This window comes from Anarhichas minor, unplaced genomic scaffold, assembly GCF_050575085.1.
Source record: "Anarhichas minor isolate MPS153535 unplaced genomic scaffold, ASM5057508v1 ptg000011l, whole genome shotgun sequence".
NCBI classification, from domain to species: domain Eukaryota; kingdom Metazoa; phylum Chordata; class Actinopteri; order Perciformes; family Anarhichadidae; genus Anarhichas; species Anarhichas minor.
In genome coordinates, this window is record NW_027466457.1 from 8,190,097 (window position 1) to 8,216,123 (window position 26,027).

At 41.5% G+C, this 26,027-nt stretch overlaps 1 protein-coding gene across 1 annotated transcript; it reads left to right on the plus strand.

Moving 5' to 3' along the window:
• Positions 1–8,371: 8,371 nt before the first annotated feature.
• Positions 8,372–25,965, plus strand: eps8l2 (EPS8 signaling adaptor L2). The gene is made up of 20 exons (XM_076089926.1): positions 8,372–8,406; positions 8,888–8,934; positions 13,997–14,061; positions 15,498–15,659; positions 16,420–16,569; positions 17,552–17,631; positions 17,890–17,999; positions 18,112–18,182; positions 18,292–18,418; positions 19,654–19,742; positions 19,836–19,910; positions 20,812–20,960; positions 21,188–21,356; positions 21,450–21,484; positions 21,581–21,686; positions 21,968–22,087; positions 23,845–23,920; positions 24,026–24,197; positions 24,976–25,108; positions 25,888–25,965. The coding sequence occupies exons 1-20, from the start codon at positions 8,372–8,374 to the stop codon at positions 25,963–25,965; spliced, it is 2,049 nt and encodes a 682-aa protein (XP_075946041.1).
• Positions 25,966–26,027: the final 62 nt, after the last annotated feature.

Below are 26,027 nucleotides of genomic sequence, written 5' to 3' on the forward strand. Positions count from 1 at the left end.
TGTGTCCAGGCTTCCCAAGGGGAGGACTTGAGGGAATGATCCATTTCTCTCAACCTTATCAGCTGCACCCCCCCCCCCCCTTATAACAATGCCACTGTGTGCAGCCCACGCAGCCTTGACGCCCACCCCCCCTTCGCCCACATGTGAGATGCTGTTGTGTTGTCTTGTTCCCCCACAGCTGGAGCATCTCCCTCTACAGCCCCTCCACCCCTCTGCTTTTCCTCCATTCAGCCCAGACAACGCCTCCGTTCTTTTAGCCACACTATGCAGATTGTTTCAGAGGACAAGCAAGAAAGAGAAACAGATAGAGGCTGCAGGGGACAATGAAACAGCTGGCTATACTAAAGCAGTTCATTTTGTCATTCTATATTTCTTATCTCATATAGCGAACTGCATGTGTGTGTGGATGTGTGTGAGTGTGTCCACTTGTAGCCTACTACTCTTGCATGTTGTGTGGATATAAAGCCAGTGAACAAAGGCACATTAATGGGACTCACCTATTTCGGACAAAAAGCAGGTCAAGGTTAAATGTTACATGTTAGGATTAGGTTTGGGGGTTTGTTGAAGGTTGTGGTTTGGCATGGGGAGAATAAATGTAGGTATACATCAACATATTGATAAAGTTGTTATCATAAACATGTTAGTAGACATGGAGCAACATTAGCAATCATTTTCATTCACCTGTCAAAATAAATATTGACTCTCCTTTTTGCTCTGGTCTCCACCAACTGCTGAGAAAACGTTCAGCCTCTTTAGCTTCTAGCTACATGCTTCACTATGCTCACCAGCTAAGCTAGCTTAGTTGCTAACTTTATCTGCCATTTGATAGTGAGCATGTAGTGCATAGTAGCTTCATTATTATTATTATTTACTGAAAACAGCTGCCTGCTGCTGCTGGAGGTGGATAAGAGTGGGTTTTTAACAGTTACATTGAACTAAGAGGTGTGTAAACTATAGTTACCTGCAGTTATTAATACCTTGCAGTGATTAAAAGGTTACACTGACTAGACATCCTGAGCAGCCTGCCAGCCAATCAGAAATGAGATGAAGTTAAATGCCAACGTTAAAAGAAAGTCGTGCTGCACGTGCTTTCCCAGTTGACAGATTATCAGGACTTTATACACTTCAGTCTGTCTTTGCGTTAGCGAGTATTTTAACCACACATTTATCCTATTATTTGACCAAGCTGTTGTAGTTCATCTTCCAGCCAGTAGGCCGAGACGTTTCATCGTTTTAGTAGAAAGTGAACGAGCTGAGGAAAAATCAAAATGGCGATGCCTGGAGAAGGTAGGTGGACGCGTTGCCATAGTTACTGTAGACACGCATTTAAGCTAACAAGCTAGCGTTACATCAGACCGCTAAATATGTAATTCATATTATTTACATCCACTTTAAAGATAACTGGTGTCAATGCTCTTACTTTGGTACATTGTGTTAATTCAAAGCTGTGAAGAAATTGAGATAACTTTTTTAATTGCGTTTCTGTCTCTCTGTCTGTCTGTCTCTCTCTGTCTCTCTCTGTATCTCTCTGTATCTCTCTCTCTCTCTCTCTCTGTATCTCTCTCTCTCTCTCTCTCTCTCTCTCTCTCTCTCTCTCTCTCTCTCTCTCTCTCTAGGAAGAGCAATCACAGTAGTATCCTTTTCATTTCATTCAACTGAGTAACGCAGCGTCTAAAAAGGACATCCTCTCTCTGTCACTGACTGATGATAACCGACAACACCTGAACTCTCTACCCAGCTGCTTGGTGCTTTCCTGATATATCTCTGTTTGATCATTCTGCTGAACCTCAAGGTTATTCTGGATTATTGCCGTGGTGAGAGAACAGAGCCACATATTTCTGCATACAACACATGTATACTTGATTGCATTATCATATATTATTGCTTACCATCCATTCCCAAGAGCATATTATAGTTTTCAAGGTTCCTGAAATGGAGCGACATATACTCAAGTCAGACTTCCCAGCAGCTTTCAAATGTGTCCTGTCTTAGGAATTACATTTTATAACAACATGGTGTATAAATTCAAGACACATGGAAGAGATACCAAACCATCCACTCTTAAAATCATCACCTTGCAGCAATAACACAGTGTTGACTAAAGATATAGACGATTTTTCACTGTAATTTGACTCCACTGAGTCTCTGCATGTGTGATTTTGTCAAATGTTAAAACAAGTGGTGAGCAAGAGCTGCCTGTATGTTGACAAATAACGTCTATTAATCTAAAAACCTGTGATATGCGTATGACATATCCCGAGCATGGGTCAAGCTCCTGAAACACTGGATCCAACATTTCCCATAATACAAGTAACCGCATCATTTGTCATTTCTTTCAAACTGCCTGCCTCCAGTTTGTAATGCACACTTTCGGTGAAAACAATACATTCAACAGTAACTGGCATCCCTCTTCCACCGTCTTTGACCCTGTTTGCAGGTGTGAGGGACCGGAGGGCGATTCAGGGCCTTGTTCGTTATGACCTCATTCTGACTTGGCTCGTCATCGATGTCATCATTTATTCTCTGTGGTTTAGCTGTATTCCCGGCTCTCAACGCTTTGGCCAGGTCACTTCTCCTCTCGTTCGTTTGTATCACAGACAGTTTATATTAAACCTCACCAGCCATGATGGATGGCCTTATCAGATTATGTGACATTTCAGAACACAACAGGCTTTTTTTTGACAGTTGCATGTCAGCATAAATGATGGACATGTTACAATATCTGGTATCATACATAGATAACATGCTTCATTATCATATGAAGAGAGTGGCCTACAATATAGTCTCCATTTATTTTGATTGGCAACATTTGTAATTAGCATCTCAGACGTATGTTTTGATATACCTGAACGCACTCAGCTTTTCTTTTGTTCACGCTTTTGTCCACGAATGAAGCCCTGGTTGCCTTTAGGACTTGTTTGAATAATTGATATGTGTGTCATTCATTTAAGTGATACTGTATACCTTCTACAATGTGGCCACAGCCTCAATTTTTACTCCCAAGATAGATCCAAGGACAATAATCCAATTTCCCTTTATGAAAAGATGGATATTGTTTATTCAGGTGGCCGATGGCCGGCATGCATTCATAAAGCAATGTGAAGGAAGAGCTAAACTACACCTGCAGTCATTTGCAAGATTGATTTTGAACAACTAAACATTGTTTCACACACTTCTCTGTCATTCATGTGCTTTAAGTTGTTCAGGTGCAGTTGAATAACAGATCTGTTTTTGCTCTTTTTTTGTGTGTTTCAGTGACGATTGAAGAAGCCTTCTCTCCAGCGTTATGCTTTGTGCTATTTATACTAAACATACCACATTTAATACGCTTCATATATGTTCATCTTGGCTCCAGTAGAGGGCAGAATTGTTTTGATTAAGATTTGAAGTGTTCGTGGCAACACTGATTTTATTACTAAGAAAAGGAACATTTTCTTATTCCATGTCTTCCATTTTTAGGAATTGAATGAGTCAACAACTTAGGTTAACTGGAGTTGGCTATACATGCAAATGACCTTACAATATTCCTATTGATCTATAAAGTTGCTTTCAGAGTACCTGACCCAGATTGGTTGAGAATGAATGTTGTAGTTTGGCTTAATCTTTTCATTGCAGCCTATACATATCTGATGTCAGATCAGCACTGATCCTCTGCACTTTATTCCTTCAGGTAAAGATCTCTATTGGTCATTTCCAACCCCACATTCGTCAAACAGCCGATTTCTCAGCACTGACAGCTCAAGTTAATGATCACACAGAATGGCGAGGTTTCCAAAGTAACCACATTCAAAACAAATCACATTTCAGAGTGCATGCGCTTAAGCAACAGCTGAGCACATGGACACACACTTGTGTCTCTGAATGTAAGTCAAGCCAGTTTGTGTGCAAGCAAAATCATTCAGGTGGTTGTTCACATACAGTAATATACCCAGAAGAGGGCAACAGCATTATCTTAATGATTTTCTTTGTAGGCACAGCTCACTACAGCTGGACAAAGACTGGTCATTCTTACCAGCAGCCAGTGACATTGAAACCTGGGCAGTGTTCCACACTGTTGCTCTTCTTTCACCTGTTGAATCCAACTGTTTTAGAGCAGCTACTGCTTTGCTGCTCAAACGGAAACCTGCTCAAATAAAATGATCCCACAAATCAATAGCTTGCGTATAAAATGTATCGAGGGCTATACATTTGTAATTGCATTTGTAAATCATAAACAGCATTTTTTATAACCATAAATGTTACCTAAGGTCATTTAAGGTCTTCTTAGGGTAATGGTGCTTTACAGCGGTGGTTCCCTTAGGGTTGTGATCTGTCAAAGGGTCCCAAGATAAATCCGAGGTTCACAAGATGATTAAAAATGAATATATATATATATTCTGTTACACAAAAGTTTATTTTCCTCATTCTGCTGTAATTTTAGTTTTTTTTTTCTTGCAATATATATTTAAAAAAAAAAATCATAAATCCTTCAAATCACACTGTCTGAGGAGGAAAACAACGTTTTGGTTAAAGTCCTCTCTCTTATTCCCATTCGTATGTGATGTGGGGCCACAAGTTAATATGGCTTTATTTTACGGGGTCACAAACCATAAAGGTTTGAAACCACCGCTTAACTCCCAAGATTTACAGCATATTATCAAAGCACACCAGATGGCAATAAGAATACATCAATAAATGAATAAATCACTATGTTTTCAAATGAAGCTGCACAGTATGGGTTGTTGTTGCTTTATGTAATGCCGGATAATAAAACCGATGAGTGATTTGGATCACCAGCATGCATCCAAACCAAAGCATTCCGACTTACTGCGAAGTGAGTGAGAAAAGCCCACACCGCCCCTCCCACAAAGTGTCCGTGGAGCTCCTCCCCTTTCAGATTGAGTTACCTGCAGAGTCACCTACCTGCTGGCAAGCGGCAACAAACGTCTGCGCTCTGTTGGATGACAGCTGTGTATTTTACAGTCTGGGATTTCAACGGTTCTACTGGAAAACAAGCGGGTGCAAATATCGACAATTTCCCGCTGGGTTCCTGATCGGGCTGTCATGGCAGGCTGATGCTTCAGGCGCCTCTCGCCCACGTTTGTCACCTTCAGCATCCCGTTCAGGAAAACACCACTGTGAGTTCCGATGAGGGGGTGAAGGATAGAATAGTCCTTTTCTTTCTTTCTGTATTTCTTTCATTCTTTCCTTCCTTCCCAGCCGTATCATATCATATTATATCATATGCACTTTCATGGCCTAATGTTGGTTTGAAGTAGAGATTGGTTGCACTTATTTTGTTTATGGAGATGATTTATTTTTAATAATACATTATGTTATTATGAAATACCTCCGAATAATTGTCAGCACATCATTCATGATCTGTGACCAAGACTGCAGGTCTGAAAACTTGTACAGTGATTCATTATTGGAGTAATTCACATACTGCAACATTTGGTGTTGTTTCTGCTATATGTTGCTATCATACATTTAAGCCTGCTGTCACCCTCAGGCTCAATGACAGCATGACAGAGGAATGTGCTTTCATTTGGGTTCAACAACTTTAGGAATAACCCCATGCCTGCTACACATTAACAACCAAATAAGAAACACTATTTTTAGCATTTCATTGTCCTGGTAGGTGATTTTTGATTTTCACATTATATTATATGAATGTGATCAAAAAGGGATCATGTCTGTGAAATCTGGCCTGATTTCAACTTGTGCCGGGTGCTCTGTGTCCTGATTCAGAGACCTGTATAGCCAGAATAAACCTGGAACATCGTCACCAGATGTCATAACAGCGTGCTATGATTCACCCAGATGCAATGCTTGAAATGCATAAATCAGACAATTGTTTCACAAAATGCTCAAGAGCGTGGAGCAAAGTCCTGCTCATATTTTTTCAGACACAGCACATAAACTATCACTGTCAATATCTTCTAGTTTTGTATTATGACAATGTCAAAAGGTGTTGATATTGATATTGAAGTACGAGTTTGGTTAACATTTACTTGCTGAGATCTCAGCACACTTTGGTTATAATGCTAAAAGAAAACCGTGGTATGATACTGTCAACACTGGGTTTATTTCACCAATAATGTGCACGTCAGTTGTGATTCTTGTTGTCAGGCTTTCTGAAATCCTCTGATTAAGCTCCAGGTGTGTTATGATAGATACTTATTGTGTTAGAGCAGTTGTTGTTTGGGAGTGTGATTGTGCTGCTTTGTATGAACAGAGTTATCATGTTGTGGCATTAAATGTGTTTTAGACTCAAGCTGCTAAAAATCAGTTGTTTTGTTTTAGTTTTACACTTGGTACATAAAGTCAGGTTGTTGTCATGCAAAACAGCTCATGACATCCTCTGTGCGTAAACTGATCGCAGAATCTCATGTGTAGTTATTGATTTATTAACTGTTCAAATATTAGATAATACAATTATACGAGTTTAAAAACAAAATTAGATTTAACATGTGAAAAAAAGAAACAACACAGATTATTTGGTTGACTTTCATTGTTACTCTCATCGCTCTGATTTGTTGTCACAGAAAGCAGCATGAACATGACAACACCTAATTTCAATTAAAAATGAAAGATCTAAATATATCACCAGCTAATTTGAGAAAAGGTAGAATTAAATATGGGACATAGCTGCCTTTACGAGCAAGATAAGCATCCTGCACACTCAGTCTCTATTTTTGCGTAATTATTGTTCTAAAACCGTGTAATTACCTCTGGATAAGAGGTTGTCAGTATTGAACAATAAGCACCTGAGGCTGAGTGGACGAGAGGTGTGCGGAGGGCCTCTTGCCATGAGGTTGACAACACATGACACCCAGTCTATCCAGCTCCGGCTTCACCTCCCTCCTGAAACCTGGCGGTGGGCCAGAGCTGCGAACAATAGCGCAGAGGGATGATGACCAGAGAGATAAGGACAGAAAGAGGAAGTCTACCTTTTGTGCAAACTAAAGTTAATCGGATTAGTTTTCTTTGCTCATTTGCATTTCTCCGTTCGATTTTGTTGTAGATGATCCTTTAAGCCGATCGCATGGAGAGATACATGTGTGCATCTGAACAAAGTCATGTCTGCAGGAACACAGTAACTTTGGGTGATATCTGTGAACGCTGTTGCTGTGATTTGGCTTCACTATGTTGCAGCAGATATGAGCGGATTATCTGTTGAGGCCGATTAAGTTAATGATCTGCGGCACGATAAGCTTGAGTGACCACGCCTGTAACCTGTAAACTGTCATACACAGTGTTTACCTCGTGTAGTTTACTGCTGCTCATTATGCAAAAATAGTTCAACACGTCAGAGAGGAGGCGTGTCACAAGGAAATGTCTGTCTCATAACGCTGCCAAGTACAAGTGGTAACAGTCTGGTTAGAAAATTATACTGAAATATTCAGAGCTATTCTGGGACACACGCCTTACACAAGGTTGTTATCTTACAGGTTGGATTGTTCTTGCAGAGCACTTAAAATGCTTGCTTGTGAAACAAAACCCAAACCTCTCGCCCACCAATTAATAATACAAACTGAACGCATTGGCCAAAGCGATACATGGCTCCTTGGAGTCTAAAAGTCACATACGGTAAAAGGTGATTACTATCTCCAGTGTTAAATACAATTCACTTCAGCCAATAACGTAGGAGCACTTATCAGTGGCTTTGCAGTATAAAGTATTGTAAAGGAAGCCGAGAGGAGCCCACCCTTTTGTGTAACAGCTCGTTAGGGTCCACAGTTAGTCTAGCTACAGTGTGTGTTTAGCCATAGTGTGCACTGTAGACCTGATAGATTTATTACATAACCTCATCAGTACATGCCTTGACAGAAAAGAGTCTCCACACCCAGAGGGAAAGGTTTGGGGGGCGTGTCCTTCTCTCATTTCCTGCTCTCGTTGACCAGATTTAGATGTAGCACACCATGCTAATTATCAAATAGCTATAACCAATTAATGAATTGCAGCTATACAGATATAGTCGTCAACAGAGTGGATCTAATTACACAGTGCATATCAGCCTGCTGTCTGCCATTGTCCCAGATCAGTCCCCCGACTACCAGCAATACAGGCCCAACACCTGGCTCTACACAGTGGAAGAACAGGCTGTTTGGTAGACTACGCCTCAACTTTGCACGTCATATCTACAACCCTAATGAGGTGCTACCAATAGCTCTATAAGCTTTAACACCATGGACTGTACATGAGAGCTCACCAAAAATGATGCAATAGGCATTTAGAGGGCCTTTAAAAGGAATACATAATGCATGTTTGTTTTGGTGGAAAATGTTTGCACTCCACCCTCAGCCACCTCCCTCCCTCAACACCCAACCTGTTTCTTTCTCTGATTATCATCCTCTCTGTTTTATTCTCCAGGTGGATGCCTTAAACCATGAGTGTTCTGGAACCTCCGTCGAGGAAAGCCAAGTGAGTGTCGCACACATTCCTACTCCCCCCCCCCCCCACATGTTTACCTTTCAGTGTGTTACGCGGAGTTACTGTCACACAGGCGCGAGAGAATCACTAACCCAGTATGTAGAAGGTGGTGTGGGTCAGGGACCTCGGGCACAGAGCGGCTCTTGTTGAGAATTGTTTGCCTTTGCCTGGGTTTTCCTGGCTCTAGCCTCCCTCCGTGCCCCACACACCTCCTCTTACCCTCCCCCTCTCTCCCTTTTCCACTCTCCCTCTCTCTCCCTGGCTGATCCATATGCTCAGAATCTCAGGCTAATCTCATCCAGTGCTGGCCAGTCTTCTCTCCGTATATATCACTCCTATTTGGTGGTACTTGCGTTTATGAGAAGTGACAGAGTGGGTGATTCAGAGCGTTTGTGACACCGACGTCCAGAGGTGCAGGGGTGAGGATGAAGAACATGCAGCGTAACCCCGTCTCCTCTTCTTGTCATTGCAGTGGAGTGGCCAGATCAGACAGCAAGATCAGCGCCAAGGCCCTCTACGGTAAGTGACTGCATGGAAGTGTGACGGGAAGTTGCTGCCTTGTTAGACGGATTATTTCATTGTTGGCCTGTTTTCAAGACTTTGCCTTTACATGCCCGTCACCTGTAATTACTCCTGCTGTTATTTCTGTGGCATGAGTCACTGCTGACGATTTACAGTATATAGCTTATTCTGTCAATTAGGAGATTTTACACTCTTAATTATTAAGGAATAGTTTGCACATTGTTTATTAAGTATGTTCTTCAACACCCATTATTATTTCTATTCTTAAAGGCAGACAATATTCTATAGTTTTCAAAAATCCTAGGAAAACAAACTTGATTTATTCTACTAATGCATATTGCCTCTGTAGTCAAAGCCTGATTGTTGACCTTCACTGTCGTCCATAAATTAACCACTCTGTTGCTGTGAGATGAACAATGAACCTGCAAATCTGTATAAATCCGCATATGAAAATATTCCCAAACAAATACGCTATTGCTAAAAACTACAGAGCCCAATTGTTTTCATTTATTTAAAAATAAGCTAAAGCATATTCGTTTTTATAGATCTTGCATCTGCGTTAGATATAAAGTCAGCCTTGTCTTTTGACACCTTTTCAAACTGTCATAGTCAAGCTGTGTAGATCAGCACTGTAACTGACTCAAATCACAACAATATTCAATTTGCTATGCAAATGACTTCATAAGGAAATCCAGCACCCTCACTCTGCAGCCCCACGGCCTTGCTTGACTATCACAGTCCTCTCCCCAGAACATACACACACACAGTGATAAGAGGGGGCCAAGGTCCTGCTGAGGGGCCCCGTCGTGCTCAGGCTGCTGACACCTCTGTCAGATGCTGAGGGACATGGGAGGGAGGCAGGGCTCCTGAAGGGAATTTGAGTTTCCAGCTCTGTGCCAGGCCTGCACAGCATGCTGGGATTTGTTGTCAGATGCATCAGTCTTTTGGTTGTTTGTCTGCACTTTATAGTCACGTTTTGTGCAGATGTGCAGATGTATATTTATATAGCTTTTTAGTCTTTCATGTATACTCTGAATCCATTCATATCTGAATTGTCAGGCTCTGATCTGTCATGTCTCTGGTGAAACTCAGTAATATAGTTTTGGCATGACACTAGCTGTTGCATACTTGTGCTAGGGTGTGTGTGTGTGTGTGTGTGTGTGTGTGACTGAAATGTGCTGAGGGAGTGCAGGGTGTGCCTGTTTTTAAAGTGTGGTTGGAACAGGGTGCGGATGCCCATGTTTTGCAGGTGAATAAAAGATGCATTGAAAAGTGGAAAGGAAGAGGCGGACTCACCTCTGGTCCTCTCTGCGCTGCCTCAGACATTAGCTCACTGGCTCCTGCCAGCACCTCCCTCCACACACTGCCAACATAGAGGAACATTGTATAGCAGATAGATAGAAACCTACACTGAGGTAGGCCCGGACAACCTGCTCTCGTGCATGGCTGCACTGTTCCAAATAAAGAATGGCCTCAAATGACAGATGATGCATTGTAGGGATGCAAGATGTTCCCAAAGCATCCGACTGTGCACCTCGTTGTCTGTGATTTATTTTTATGCTGTAAGTCCACAGGACCCACCCACTCCTGGGATTCCTGTGAAATATCCCGCTGTATGCGTGACGAGGCTGTGCTGTTTTTCATTGGCTCGTCTCATCTTGTGTGGCAGATGGTCACGCTACCTTCTCATTGCAGGATGACAGCAGCATGCCTGTCCCCCTGAACCACAGAGGCAGGAGAGTGCACCATCCATAACAGTGGGAGATATTTGGATAGATAAAGGTCTGCTGCTGAGTAAACATGTAGAGGAACAACAGCAAAAGTCCCAGCTCAATATCCCGTATGCAAAACTCCCCCATTATTCACACAGTGCAGGGCAGCACATAGCAGATGCAAATAATGCACAGGTCCTCCACCCTGATCTGTTATCAGCAGCTTTGGTGTTAGAGCAGAGACGTGCCACATCAGATTCATCACCTCTGGACTTCAGACCATCCGGCAGTTTTCTTGAGTTTCTTTGTTTGAGGTTGAGGAGCATGTTTTTGTCAGGTAAAATGCGTTTGGGCTGTGAGACTGACTAAACACGTGTTAATTCTCTCGTCCTGCTCTGCTGTTTTTCTTTAAAGTCTGTGTATGTATGGAATTCAGCTGAATGTCCAATAAGATCCAATAGTTCCAGTTATCAGTGGCTGTATTGTACGTGTTTGGCCTCTTACTGTTCCTGATAGACAAATGCATGATGTAAACTTGTATTCATTTGTTTTACGTAGTTTGAGAGAGCAAGTCTTTGGTGAATTAGACTGTGAGGTTTGTTAATATGATATTTTGGTGACATAATCTTTGTGGACACAGCAGCACTCTTCCACAACGTGTATTGTGGCTCATTCTGCCTTTTTGGGCAATGCAGGATTTTTGTTGTTTTTGTTAATCAAATTACATTTGCAAAACGTTTCAGTTTCATGGCATTGTATCAAACATTTTTACTACTTTTTATTTGGGTTGAGTCACGTTAAATATCAGGTCTCAGTTTGTTTAAAGGGCATTTAGTAGGAGGTGAGATTGTCCGATTGATCTGGGCCATGTATTGGTTTGATAATCTGCCAAGCAGCTATGTTTATCACTGGTCAGTGACTCTGGAGAGCCCTGAGGATCTGCCCATCTGCCTGCTAAGTGGCTCTTATTGCAAGCTGTTGCAGCGCTGTGAATTGATTGGCGTAAATGTCAGTCCATTAATAAGACATGGGGCGAGCTCGACTTTCAGTACGACACTTGACGCTTGTGTTTCACCTGTGGGGAGCCAAGCAGGAAGGAATCAGCAGAGAGGAAATAGCAGGAACATGCTTGCGTCATTTGGGCAGCGGCAGCATACAAAAAAGCTGCTTGGAACATGGAAAAGGCCGAGCACTATGAAGCATGATTACACTTAATCATCAATAAACAGATATTATGACATTTGGAGGCTTGACACACATTCATTAAGGGTTATACAAACAGCAGAGCTTTTGTGCCACAGTCAACAAAAAGGACATGAAGTGAAATATGGCTGAACGTCTGTATGGAGAAAAAACCTGTGCAGCATCAAAATGTTGACTCTATTGGGTGGGGGACATAAAGAGACCTGATATGAATCTGCCAGTGTTGACAAGAACATACTCTCATTTAACCGTAATTGTAACCTGCAGACTATTCAGCTGGTAAATAGGTCAATGAGCACACTGGCATACTCATTTACCTTCGGCCTGTTTGAAGACACTGGTCCCAGCCAACAGTACACACAGTGCTGTCTACAATTCCTTCTTCAAAATGGAGTTAGCTCAAGTGTTCATTCAAACTTTTAACAGGTCACCATTTAAAATGTATTGTAATTTAATAACATTTTTTTTGCAAGCGGCAACCTCCGGTGCTGAGAAATGAAGTGCCAAAACTTGCAGTTCCTCAAATGGCCACTTAAGGCTGACATCAAAAGCAAGTCAATCTCCATAGACCCCATGTTAAAATGCTCAACTTTACAGCAGACGTAAACATGTCTACAGTCTAGTACAAACAAATGTTTTGGTCTCTATGTAATTTCCCCGTCCATGACAACTGTACGGGTGTGAATTGTTATATAACTCAGCCGTTTAAATTATATTAAGGCTTACTGCTGATTTTTTCCAAGACCACAGCTGCCGGTATATCACTAAATTGCGTGTGCATTGTCTGATTTATTTGTTGATATCATTACTGTGAGAAGATGTAACACTTCCTGCTTGAAATGCAACCAATAATGTGACTTATTTCTATTTCTATTTTTTTTGTAACCGTTAACGGCTGTCACACATCCCCGCCCCTCTTCACACGCGGTAGACAGGAGAAAGCTCTGGCTGTCTTGGAAGAGATTTGAGCTAAATCTTTGACAAAAACAAATTTGGATACCTAGAAGCACACAGCAGCACTGGGACTCTCGCTGATCTGGTTCTTAACTAGGTCTTGGCTTGCCTTTGTCTTGGTCTTGACTTGGTCTCAACCCCTCAAAGTCTTGGTCTCTTGGTCTTGATGTACTCTGGTCTTGGTCATGACTTAGTCTTGGTTTAGGACATCCTTACAAGACTGCCATCGCGGGTTTTGTAGAGACCAAAATCAGAGCCCAAAGAGAGTAAATACTGGACTTACATTCACCAGGTGGCCAGAAACAAAACTCCAAACAAATGATAATGTTGCTCTGTAACTGCCAGATGTGTAAATAAGCAACTGTTTGCTAACAGGTTCCCCATTTGAACTTAATAGGTGATGATATATCAATGTTGTGTAGATTCTGGATTTCTAGTAAACAGGCTTTTTAGAGTGTGCAAGTAGTTTAGAATTGTTTTGTTTGTGACCAGACACAAGTTATTATTCAGAGCAGAGTATTGCCTGTCTTACAATATGTCTAGAGTGAATCTTTATTGTGTGGATTTGTGTGGTGACATTGGTTTAATCTAAATCACTGGTAGCACTGACAAAAAACTATTTGCATGCCCCTATTTAGGGTACTCTCACCTCTGTTACTACTTAACAGGTTTGTTCTAAAACATTCCAGGCTAAATTCACAGCGTGTTGACCAACTCTTAGCATGGTGCTGTCGAGAATGGCATCACTGATCTTTGACCCTGCAGTAAATCGGCGCCTGTAACTGGTGGGTGTAGTTAATGCCAGTCTGGTCAACAAGCTGTAATGTTAGGGATCAAATCAAGTCACGCAGACTCTTTGATATGAGATTTAATAATTAACTTCTCAGATAGGTGTTTTCATTTTATTTGATGTGAATATTGAACAGTATAGTTGACTGTGAAGTTTACAGATAGAGCATGAAAAGAAACGCCCCACACACGTATTCTTGTCACTTCCTTATTGCTGTGCTGGTCTTTTCAGCTTGCATACGAGTGTTTTGTTTCATCGGTTCTTTCTACTGCAACGGGCAACATGTGGAGTTTAGGTCAGTGTCACTGCTGGTTGTTTATAAAAGATTAACTGTAAGATCACAGGCAGGACTTGGATTGACAGTTTTTCACTTTTGGTGTTTTTGTTTTCTTATCAACAGAACAGAGGAAAAAATACTCCAACTCCAATTATATCATGCATGAGACGTCGCAGTATCATGTTGAGGTAAGACTCCATTTGTGTTTATCTGTGTTATAATTTTGACCGTTCTTGTATTTTTAAAAGTTTTTAGAAAAAAAGGAAAATACATGTTTAAGTAGAAAGACTGCATATTTATTTAATAGTATTACAGAGGCTGTGAGGTAAACCGATCAGTGTGAGAGGCACTTTAACACACTTTACCTTATTATTATTAAGGTTAAAATCATTTTTGTACTCATTAAAGTGAAATCAAAAGTTACTGTTTAATAGTTTCCTGGACATTGTTCTCTGAATCATCATTCTGTATTTAAATGTTTGATTTACGTTTTTATATACTTTTATATACTTATGCATGTGATACCTGTTCACCTGCCTTGTGACTGGGGAGATAAATAAAGGCCTTTTGAGATAACATAAAATAAACTCAATAATAATAAAATAGATGGCAAATTTTTAACTATGTATAAAAATGAGCAACTAAGAGAGAAAATCTTGTTCTGCTATTCCAGTAGTTGTAAACCCCATAAGCATTATGTCTCCAGATGTAATCCAGCTGAGGAACTATGTTCTAACTCTCTCTTTTTCTCAATTTTTCCTGTCACACATATACAAAATCTAAACCAGGCTTAAAAAAAGGAAAGATAGAAGATAATACTTTTTAAAAAGGTCAATGAACCTCATGGGAAAAACAAGATGAAAGAAACACACTTACTCTAAATGTTGTACATTGTTCTTTTGGCCAGAGATAAACTCTGACAGTTAACCTCTTGAGCAGTCTTTCAAGAGTCCATTCACATATAATAAAACTCTGTTATAATAAAGCAATCAGGCCTCTGATTGCAGCAGGGGAACTGATGATGGGAAGTCTAAGCCTGACACATTATTTAGGTCAGGGATGGTGTTGAACTATGGCCTGTGTCCCTGTGGGTAGGATTTCTCTAAATGCCTCCCTGTTATCACACATGGGCAGGTGGTCTCAGATAAGAGCCCCGCTGGCAACAGCTGCATGCAGAGAGAGCCATGGAAGTGGTGATATTGCAGCTTCGATGTCAGATAAAACAAGTAATTCACACGGCTAAGTAATGCTGTGAGCTGAAGGCATCGTGAGGAATTTTCAAGTTAAGTACTTTAGTTTTTCTTTCAGGTAATAGCTGTAAGAAAACAGGCCTAACTATACAGTTCAGCACAGTTACAGTGTTAGAAACAGTTTTGGAATGGGAAATATCCTTTTTTGCTTTCTTGCTGAGAGTTAATTAGAAGATTAATACCAATTTTCCAAATTGTCAAACTATTACCTTAATACAGCCAGTTAACTGAAAATAGTCTGTATTTCAGATTAGGCCACCAACATACCTTTCCTACTTTCCATACAGTCGTTGTTTTTACGTCACACCATGTTAAAGTCCCCTTACAACCATAAATCTTATCCTTCATTTACCCACTCACTGCTTTCTACTCAGCATCTCTCCACGTTCATAATGGACAAGACGGAGTCCATTACCACAGTGGACGATGCTATCAAGAAACTGGTCCTTCTGGACACAAAAGACAAAATCTGGACCCAGGAGATGCTCCTGCAGGTCACCGACAAGGCAGTCAGGCTGCTGGACTGTGACACACAGGTACGGCTTCATCATCAGATTATGTTAGCATGCAATAAACTTCACATTTAAAAGGCACTGATTTGTGTTTGGGATCTACAGCATCACAAACTGTAAAGCACATGCAGAAAACCTACACTAGAGAGTGGGGGGTTGGAGTTTGAAAGATGTGAGAATTTAACCAGGCAGGGAGTTTGAGTATGAAGGTGCATTATGGACGTTGTTAAAAGTAAGAATATATTGGCCTTCTGTGCATCGATATTGTTTTAATCTGTCTCTCACAAGTGCCCCAACTTAATGCAATACGAACACGCTCAGGTGCCTCTTTAAGTTTTAATTAAATGTGGTACAGTTCAGTAAAATAGTAATTTTTTTTTTTACATACGTCATAATGTCCAATGTGATTATAATTCTGTCAATTCACACATTGAACAACCTTTAAAGGAATAGTTAGACATTTTGGGGAATTTGCTTATTTGCCAAAAGTTACATGAGAAGATTGATATCACTCTGTCTGTTCAATAAGCTACAGCCAGCAGACGGTTAGCTTAGCTTAGCATAAAGACTAGAAGCAGGCAGAGACAGCTAGCCTGGCTTTGTCCAAAGATAAAAAAAAAATCACACAACACTCCATGTAGAGTGCAAATATGAGAGTGTCATCACATTTTAAAGACGATTTGTAGTATTGTTCTATCTTACTCAGGCCCACTCAGATAGTGTCTTGCTCTTTTTCTTCCTCCACCTCCTCCCCTCTAACTATTCCTCTGTTGTGCTCCTGCAGGAAGAGTTGGAGAACTTCCCTCTCCCCACAATCCACATGAGTCAGACGGTCCTGAATCAGACACGTTACCCCTCCGTCCTCCTGCTGGTGTGTCAGGACAAGGAGCAGCACAAACCCGACATCCACTTCTTCCACTGTGACGAGGTGGAGGTGAGTCTGTTTAAATGATGCAGGCTTGGCTCAGTTTGCGTCCGTTATTGTCCGTGCGTGAATTGGCTGGCTTTGTGTTTTATGTCATTTGTAAATCCAAGCTGCTGTTGTTGGAGCGCCAGGTCAGATTTCAGTGCTGTTGGAGGCAGTGTGCTTGTGTGTATCCTTTTACATTGTTTGCAGCCTTGCAGCCTTCTCCGGGGAAGATCAATCCCTGAAAGGATATAATACTATAACTTATTTTAAAGACAATACCTTTCAATAGTTCAGAATCACAAGGCTACTAGTAAGTCCAAATAAATAGTTTAAGAGAAATGTTGGCTCATAAACACTGAGCAGGGTTGGAGGATCTGAATAACATGGCCTTTGGACTATCACATATTGCTTACCTTTGTATTCATTGAAAGGATATTAGTGAACGAGGAGTTTCTTAGCTATCGAAACTCTGACGATTCTGTTATTCAATGAGGAGAACGAATAGGACAGCTTTTCAAAATCTGAAAAATGTTTGTAGGTTTTTGGACTTTATAAGTTCACTCTGCTGCACTCTCAAAGGTCTGAAGGGCATCACAACAAAAGCTACAGTTCTCCAGAAGCCAAAGCTTTGCATAGATGATCGTCCATAAAACCTTTTAAATATATGAATGGATTATATGTTACTCCAAAACATTTAGTTCTAGACCAATAATCCGAATGACAGAATATCAGAAAACAATTATCACCATGGATGCATAGCTTTCCTGAAGATAGTATAAAATGTATCACTTTTTTTTTTTACTGTATAGAATATGTAAAATCCATCATGCGGTAGATATTAATGTCAGTTTGCAATAGGATATTAAACTGCAAACTTTCATAATTCAATTTGGCAATATTTGATTTTGATCTAGACCCTAGATCGGTAACTCTGGCTGCCAGTGAAGCTCTACCACCATACAGTATGTGAAGTTTGACTCTGTGTGTCTCTCCTCACTTTCCTCAGGCTGAGATGGTCCATGCAGATATAGACAGTGCCATTGGAGACAACAAGCATGGAAAGAAAATGAGGCTTCAGACTCTGAAGTGAGAACAGTGCTGCAGCAGAAACACACACACACACACACACACACACACACACACACACACACACACACACACACACACACACACACACACACACACACACACACACACACACACACACACATACACACACACACACACACACACCTTCTTGCAGTCAAATACACATCGAAGGAGGCGACACAGACTTCTAATTAGTAGTTAGCTAACTTGATGTTAGATTTCTGAAGGTCTCAATGCCTCCTCCTCTCTCTCCAGGGTGAACCAGGAGAAAATGAAGCGCCACAGAGAAACTATCCTTCCCCCCTCGGCCCCTAAGGGCCCCTCACCTGCTGCGAAGGGACGCGCGGCAGCCATGAACACACAGGGTGAGAATACACATGCTGCACATGCACTCAAAAGAAAGCCCTTTTCACATGCAGAGCTCCGGTTTGATGCAATAGTTGCATTCACAAGAGCTTTTTTTATGTTTGCATGTAGATCGACGAGGCTCCAGACAAAATGACACAGAGTCACATGAAAAGCTGGCCCAGCGCATTGAGAAAGATGTGGTGAGTGTTTGTTATCCACACCCACGCCTGTCATTACATTACACAGCTCCTTTCACCGGCTCGTGACGCTATATTCTTCAAGCTAAACCCAAGGGTTTGTCTCCCTCAGCAAATCCTCAACTGTTCCCTGGATGACATCGAGATCTTTGTGGCGCGGCTGCAAAAGGCAACGGAGGCCTTTTCTCAGCTCAACCAGCGCAACAAGAGTAAGAAGAATAAGAAGAAAGGACCAGCAGGTCTGTCTCCCTTTCTTCTGTTGTGGTGGCACGAATGCAGTGACAATATGCTCATATTGCTCACATTGTCATGTTTTTCTGTTTGTGTCCTGTGGCCCGGGACTGTCATCCAGTGATGCATGTGTGGTAGCAGTGGCCAGTTTGGCTTTCTGTTAAGTAACACAATACTCATTACTCAACTGTCATAACTGAGGTCATACTATTACTTCTTATCCACTCCCTGGGAAAGCTGAACTGAGGTATTTCTGTCATGTTAAAATGTTTAAAATGTTATTATCAGTGTGTGTCGGTCTATCTGGTATTATGTTTAAAAAAAAGTAAAAAATATTGGCATACCAGAAGGAAGATTTAATTTAGATTTAATTCAGTTAAACTATGCATGGAGGCTACCTTGAGATGCAGATTAGATGAGCCAAAACTATTTTAATTGAAACCAAAAGTTTGTTCATCTATGGACTGAAAGTGTAATAGCAGCTAATTATAACCGTGATGAGTAATAATATTACTGTAACATGTAGCTGAGTAATGTTTTACCACCCAACACTGGCAGTGGTGTGATGCTGTGTTTTTATTTCAACACACCTTGTTTCCTTCGCAGCAAGACATTCTTTACATACATGCGATGTGTTGTTTTCTGTGTGACTGGTCAGGTGCAAACACACACAGGATGTGTTACTTTTACACACATCTGTTGGTTGCTCCTGACTCTGACAGATGAGCTGAAAATGATGTATTCTCTTTCTAGAGAATCAGTTTCTCAACTTTGTGGTCAGAATCCCAGATACATGTTGATCAAAACATTTCAAATATATATTATATAAATATAATTACGTATAGTTAAATCAGTACGTCTGATTTATCTCATAACCATTATTTAATTTGGAACCTCCATACCCCTGAAAATACAATTTAAAGGAATACTAATTCCCATTTCATGACTCTGGTTTCTGGGGTTGTGAGAATGTTGGGACCTTCTGGGTCTCAGGTTGAGAAACACTGATGTAGCACATTCTTTCTTAAGCTTTACTCTCTGGTCAAGGTGATTTTTTTAAAATGCAGAGCTGTTTATTAACTAACCATCATTTTACTGCTTGCCTTCATTTCACTGACAAAAATACCATTTCTTTGAACTGTGGCCAGAAAGTGAATCCTGTGTTCCGTCTGTGATATGTCTGAATGGAGGGCTGGTAACTCTGGAGTCTGTGTGTGGTCATTGTTGCTCTGGTTGTTTATAGATGGCATGCTGACCCTGCGAGCCAAGCCCCCCACTGAAGCAGAGTTCATTGATAGCCTGCAGAAACTGAAGCTGGCCCTCAACCTCTTGGTGAGATATCACAGCTCCTAACCTCTCCTCAGTCATCACTAGTCCTCTCTGCATCACCATCTCACTGTGTGTCTGTCATGGCGCCCCCTGCAGGCCAAACTGAAGAAACACATACAGAATCCAAGTGCGTCTGAGCTGGTTCATTTCCTCTTCGGCCCCCTGGAGCTGGTAAGAGCTATAAATCTGTACAAAGTGTGTCTGATACAGATATGAATAAAGGCTATTATGGGTGATGCTATCATCCTTTGAGTGAATGCCAACGATATTAATCCACTCTAAATGAGTTCTCCATGTCATTTGATTCTCTCAATGTTGACTGAGCCGTAACAATAACGCACAGAATTAAAGCAGTTAAGCGTTTGCATTGTTGCCATCAGACATTCCTCTTATTGTTGTTATCTTTTCTGCCACCACACCCCTTGCCGCTCTGCTAAACTCTCACCAGACTGGAGCTACGTGGCTTTCAGCTCTGACTTAGGTGCAGCCACATTTGCATAATGCAGGTTTCCGACCCTGCAGTTTTCGGTCACACCTTCGATACTGCTGGTAAAGAAACGCAGAGCTGTGATTAGGCTCTGCCAGTTGATAATGTGCAGTACCCTCTGGACACGTTTGATTTGCTTGTCGAGATTAAGGCAGAGCAGTAATATTCAAAGTGTGGCCCCACGGCCTCTAGCTGTTCTCTAGCTGTACATCTAACCGAGATTTCTGATGCAGTTAATCAATATTTTATCCAGGATGCTGTTAATTGCTTTTTAATTATTACTTTCATGCCTTCTGAAAACAATAAAGGATCTTCAGATTAAAGAGCAGAACTATTTAGTTTAGTTTAATTTCTTTGGTGAACACTATGGCTGGATATCAAACCTCAACATTTTTTGAAGATTGGCCAAAATGTGTGGAGCATTAAGTAGTGAAGACTTTCTAGTTTCGAAAATGGCACTGAATGTTTGGCTAGATACAAATTAAAAACATAAAATATGTATATTTATATATATATATATATATATATATATATATATCCGTCTTAGCACATTGCTAAAAAGTAAACTCCTGAATGTGTCCACAGGTGCTGCAGAGCTGTGGGAGTCCTGACCTTGTGCGTTCAGTAATCTCCCCTCACCTCTCCAAAGACACTGTCGACTTCCTGCGTGGACACCTCTCCCCCAAAGAGATGACCATCTTTGAGCTGCTGGGGGATGGATGGACCAAACCCAGGTACATAAATGGCTGCATTTCAAGTGCACGTTTATCCAAAGCTCGTCACAATTTGCCTCTCATTCACACACCCAGTCACACACTGACGACAGTGAGCTACCATGCAAAAGGCTGGCCTGACCATTGGGAGCGATCGAGAGTTCAGTGCATTATTTTGACTGGCTCTGTCTGAACAGATGTGTAGTTTGAAAGGTCACATTTTGACCATCCTGTCCCTCCTGTGGCAGAGCGGAGTGGCCCAGGGATAAGTGTGCGCCTCCTTATCACCCTAAGTTTCGTAATGGCTGGGAGCCGCCGTTGGAGCTCCTCAGGGCGGCCCCATGGGAAACAGAGGGACCCACGGGGCCACCGGGGTCTCTCACCAGCCCCGATTACAGAAGACATTCAGCTGAAGACGTAAGGGACTTGTTTGTTAGCTACTGTCTGTGAATGCACCGACCATTACAGGTCCCAACACCTGAACATGTAACAATCTGTCTGCTTTTTCAGTATTATGGAACACATTCCTCAAACTCGTCAAATGGGTAAGTAATGAAGTCCTTCACGAACGTCGCTGCCTCTTTCACACATGTCAAAAAACATGTCACAGTGTGCTGAGTGGATACCATGTGTCCTAACAGGTCTCACAATGGGATGCCCCCCACTCGCAAATATGCCAAAATTCGCTACCACTTCGTAGCACGGAATGCCAACGAGCTCTCAGTGCTGCAGGATGAAATCCTCGAGGTAAAAAACTAATTCACAGAACATTGACACATCGTTTTTAATCTACAACAAATGCAGATGTAGATTGTAGCATCTGGCAGGGGTGATGCAAACCCCTCCCCAGCCTTCTTGAGCAAAAACATAAATTGACCTTCTGTGAAGGTAAACATTTAAAAATGCAGCTAATCTGATTTGTCTGATGTAAACAAATTGTATAAATGAGCGAATGTCCAGTGCTAAACCATAAAAGCACTTCCAGCACTGAAGCAATTTCGGATTGAGATGTGAAAATTGTCTCGCAGGTGATAGAGGATAACAAACAGTGGTGGAAACTACGGAATCGCAGCGGTCAGGCCGGCTACGTCCCGTTTAACATCCTGGACGTGGTGAAGATCGAAGAGCCGGAAGCCGTCTACAACCAGGTGACCTGTTGTTCTATACATGCAGAGCATTAACATTACATTCTCTGATGAACACGATAAACCTTTGGCTGTGTATGTGTGAGCTCAGGAAATGATTCACTTAAAAGGTTCTCTATTTATAACACAGCAGCACACAACTAGCATCTAGATATAGTGGAGTAATGTTGACTGTGGCTCAGTGGTAAAGCGGCTCGTCCTGCAATCAGAGGATCGGCACAACATGTCCTGTGGCTGCATTGATCCCCGGCTCCCCTAGTCCATGTCGATGTCTCCTTTGGCAAGACACTTAATCCCAAATTGCTCCCGTAGGCTGTGCCTGTGGTACTGGATGAATGTTAGATAGTCCTGATGGGCAGGTGGCCCCTGCCATCAGTGTCTGAAGGGGTGTGAATGGGTGAATGATGACATTTAGTGTTAAAGCGCTTTGAGTGGTCGGAAAACTAGAAAACAGCTTTACAAGTCCAAGTCCATTTAGCATTTACCAAGTCCATGTCTACCTGAGCTGAAAATAAAGTTGCGATCCGATCTTTGTGTTTTTATCTGAGCTTCTCCTTCCTTTGTTTACATGGCCGGGCAGGCCGTACCTGCCGTATATTAGTGAACGTGAGCATGCCTCACTGGCTAGCTAATGGCTGCCGCTCTGCACTGCGCTCACACGGCCGCTAAAGCTGCGTCGTCTCGGAAGCTTATAGCCCACCCTCCGGTTCCCCCTCCGGTTAACACCGATCTCAATGTTTGCACTGTTTGCGCTGTTAACGTTGTTCGCTATGAGCCGCCGGCCCAGTCGTTGCCATGTTGAGAGCTGTGGGGAAGCAATCCTTCAGTTCTGATTAAGGAATTTAGCCCCTTTTTCTGATAGCATTGTTAAAAACTTGTATTATTTCTAAGCCTGTTGTAGCTGTGTGATGTAATTCTAGCATTCCCACAGGCAATGTTTCCAGCAGCTACACAAAAAACATTTCAAGATACTATTTTGTCTGCTTTAGTAGACCAGAATGCAATGCAGCCACAGGAAATGCTGTTTTGAATAGACTTTTTCCAGCTTTTTGAATTTTTATATATGTCAGTTCACTCTCACTTACTTAGAGTCATCATCCTTATCTCAGCTGCACAACCTCAGGTGTGTTATCAAGAGGTGCCACAATGAATTCTGGGAAATGCAATCACGTTGTAATGAGACGGGTCAAGGTTTCTTTATCACTGCTTGTGGAAAGATTTATTTTGCTGCTGGAAAATTGTTGCATCCGGGTTTAAAGTGCAAAGATGATTAATACACATGAAGGAGTCCTAATAAAGATATTTTACAGTGATAAATAAGTAATCAGTTGAATAAAAAACCTAGATGTATAAAGACAAAGGATAGTATGTAAAACAAAGCAAAATAACAATGTAAAAGGAACGTTTGCAGTCATATCACCTGAACGCTGCTCCTAGATCAGTGCAGCTTTGTGTACAAACTCTCTGCACTTGTTGTGATCCTACTCATTGTGCAGCAATGCGTTCCCACCCTCAACAAAAGCCTACATTCCTACAGACACGCACTGCACACATGCACGCTGCATGCAGGTTCACCAACGCCCTGCAGCAGATACTGCATGCAGCTACTCTTCCTGGTGTCAAATTCTTTCACACACATATTTTCTCTTTTGGCTCCGGGGCAAAAATGTATCAACCACCAGTGAGATGAAAGACAAACCTGTTTGTGGAATAATAGCTGGTTTCTCATGAACTGTGTTTGTTTCTGTGTGTGTGTGCAGCCAGGCTACAGTCCGTCATCTCCCGTTTCTCTGAGCCATGGAGACAGCTTCAACAAGGGTAGACCCAAAGACAAAAGTGAGTAAACACAAACAAAGTAACACAAAGCAAGATCTGGGAATTACAGATGTGTCATAATTGCTCTATTCTGACGTCTGCTGACGTCTTGTTTCTGTGCTGCAGTGATGGATGAAGTCAACAATGAGTTATTGATGATGATCACTGCTAACAAAAGCCAGCCGGCCGCCAGGAAGTTCCGTGTGGAGCGATCGTCTGGCAGCCAAGTACCGCTCACGTTTGACTCAAACCCGGAGCAGGTGACAGAATGGCTCAGCGCAAAAGGTTTCTCTAAAACGTAAGTCACCCACGACGCTCATCAATGCAGCAAAACAAATACTTCCCACACCAGAAGTTCTCACTAAAATGACAAATGTAGGCCAATTAAAAGCTGCATCGTATTACAACTCCAATAACCAGAGGTGGAAAGAGTAGCCTGCTAGAATATTGTACTCCATTAAAAGTACTTCTGTGAAAATATACTTTAGTAAAAGTAAAAAAGTAGGTCAGTTACAATATACTCTGAGTATTTGTTACTGTTAAATTGAAGGACATCTTCAGGCTACAAATTAGATTACATTGAAAGAACGTACACACAAGGTCAACAACATCAGCAACAAGACCCTTTCTGTCCAAACCAACAGCCGGACACCGTCTATGCATACAACTGAGCATTTCTTTACATTCAAGGTTTCTTTAAGATGAATCCTACCTCCACAAATATTAAATGGATTGCCATGAAATTTGACATTCATGCTCCCTGCAGGATGACATGGGAAGCACAGGTGTCATTAATAACATTGATGATGGCTCAGTCCCATTAAATGTCCCAGTAAGCCATCCCAGCGAGCCATGCATGCACAATACCAGGACGCTGGAACAGACACAACCCTGATGAATCTGGTCTTTATTAATGTTATTGATTACATCTATGCTTTTCCTGCAGTTATATGTTAAAATGCAACCAAGACTTTCTCTTTGGATCTACAGTGTTTTAGCAACATCAGTGTACTTACCAATGGAATTAAGAAATGCATTTATATTTTATAATGAGTAAAGTAATTGACTGTTTGCAGGACTGTTGAATGTTTGGGAATCCTGACTGGAGCTCAACTCTTTTCCCTCAACAAAGAAGAACTGAAGGCGGTGTGCGAAGAAGAAGGTGGCCGTGTCTATTGTCAGGTCACCGTGCAGAAAGCACAGCTGGAGGTCAGTCATACACTTGTTCAAGTAGCACGCAAACTGTGCGCACATCTGTTACAACAAAGCTGTTCCGTTCACAGTTAGACCACAACAATTTATTTTAAAATCGACAAATGAACACCGTTTCAACATGTTTGCAAAAAATGTAAATCGTCTTAAATAGATTTGGATAATACTCACCGTTCTCAGCTTTCAGTCTTTATCTGGGCATGTTACAACAAGTCCATACACTCTTCCAAAAGCTGATGTCAGCAGAGTATTAGAGTCACACTCATTAAGTACATACAGGTGAAGTCCACAGAGCGGTCAGAACTAACCCCCAGGCAGCCAGACTGCTGAACAGCAAGCACTTTAAAATAAGTCACAAGCACTTTAAATAACTCAGTGACATTTTGTAGAATGTCTGTACTTTATAAAGTATATGACGATAAACTTGAACTTTAGCGAGGCAGGATTATTACATAATTCCCCACAAGGACAATAACATAATAACAGTTATGTAGAATAAATAAATACAAATTACCAAATTACAATAAACAGTAGATGCATCTCTTTACACCATAAGTATTGTAAATAAAAACTTTGCGACATACCAATGGGTGAGACCTAAAGCTTCGATCTAAGATCTTAGATCTATTATTTTAAACTGTAAAAAAAAAAATGAATTACCTGTGATATTATTCATTCAATGTAAAATGTACTTTTTATAAAATGTGTGCACAAAAATTAGTAAATGATGAACAGTAGTTTCAAGAGAAAAAAAATGAAATGTGTTACTTTTACAGAAGACCAGCGGGGCCTCAGAACTGCAGGAGATCATGAAGCGGCGGCAGGAGAGGATCGACTCTGGCAACAAAGACTGAACCTGCTGAGCAGCACGACCCATCCAGATGCTTTCACGCTCTCACAGCAGCAGCTCCTTCAA

What these genes read in the sequence shown, in the direction of transcription:
- eps8l2 (XM_076089926.1), top strand. Translation starts at nt 8,372, where the DNA reads ATGAGTGTTCTGGAACCTCCGTCGAGGAAAGCCAA. An exon ending in ATGAGGCTTCAGACTCTGAA is followed by an intron (nt 17,632 to 17,889) that starts GTGAGAACAGTG and finishes CTCTCTCTCCAG; the next exon opens with GGTGAACCAGGAGAAAATGA. An exon ending in GATGGATGGACCAAACCCAG is followed by an intron (nt 20,961 to 21,187) that starts GTACATAAATGG and finishes CTCCTGTGGCAG; the next exon opens with AGCGGAGTGGCCCAGGGATA.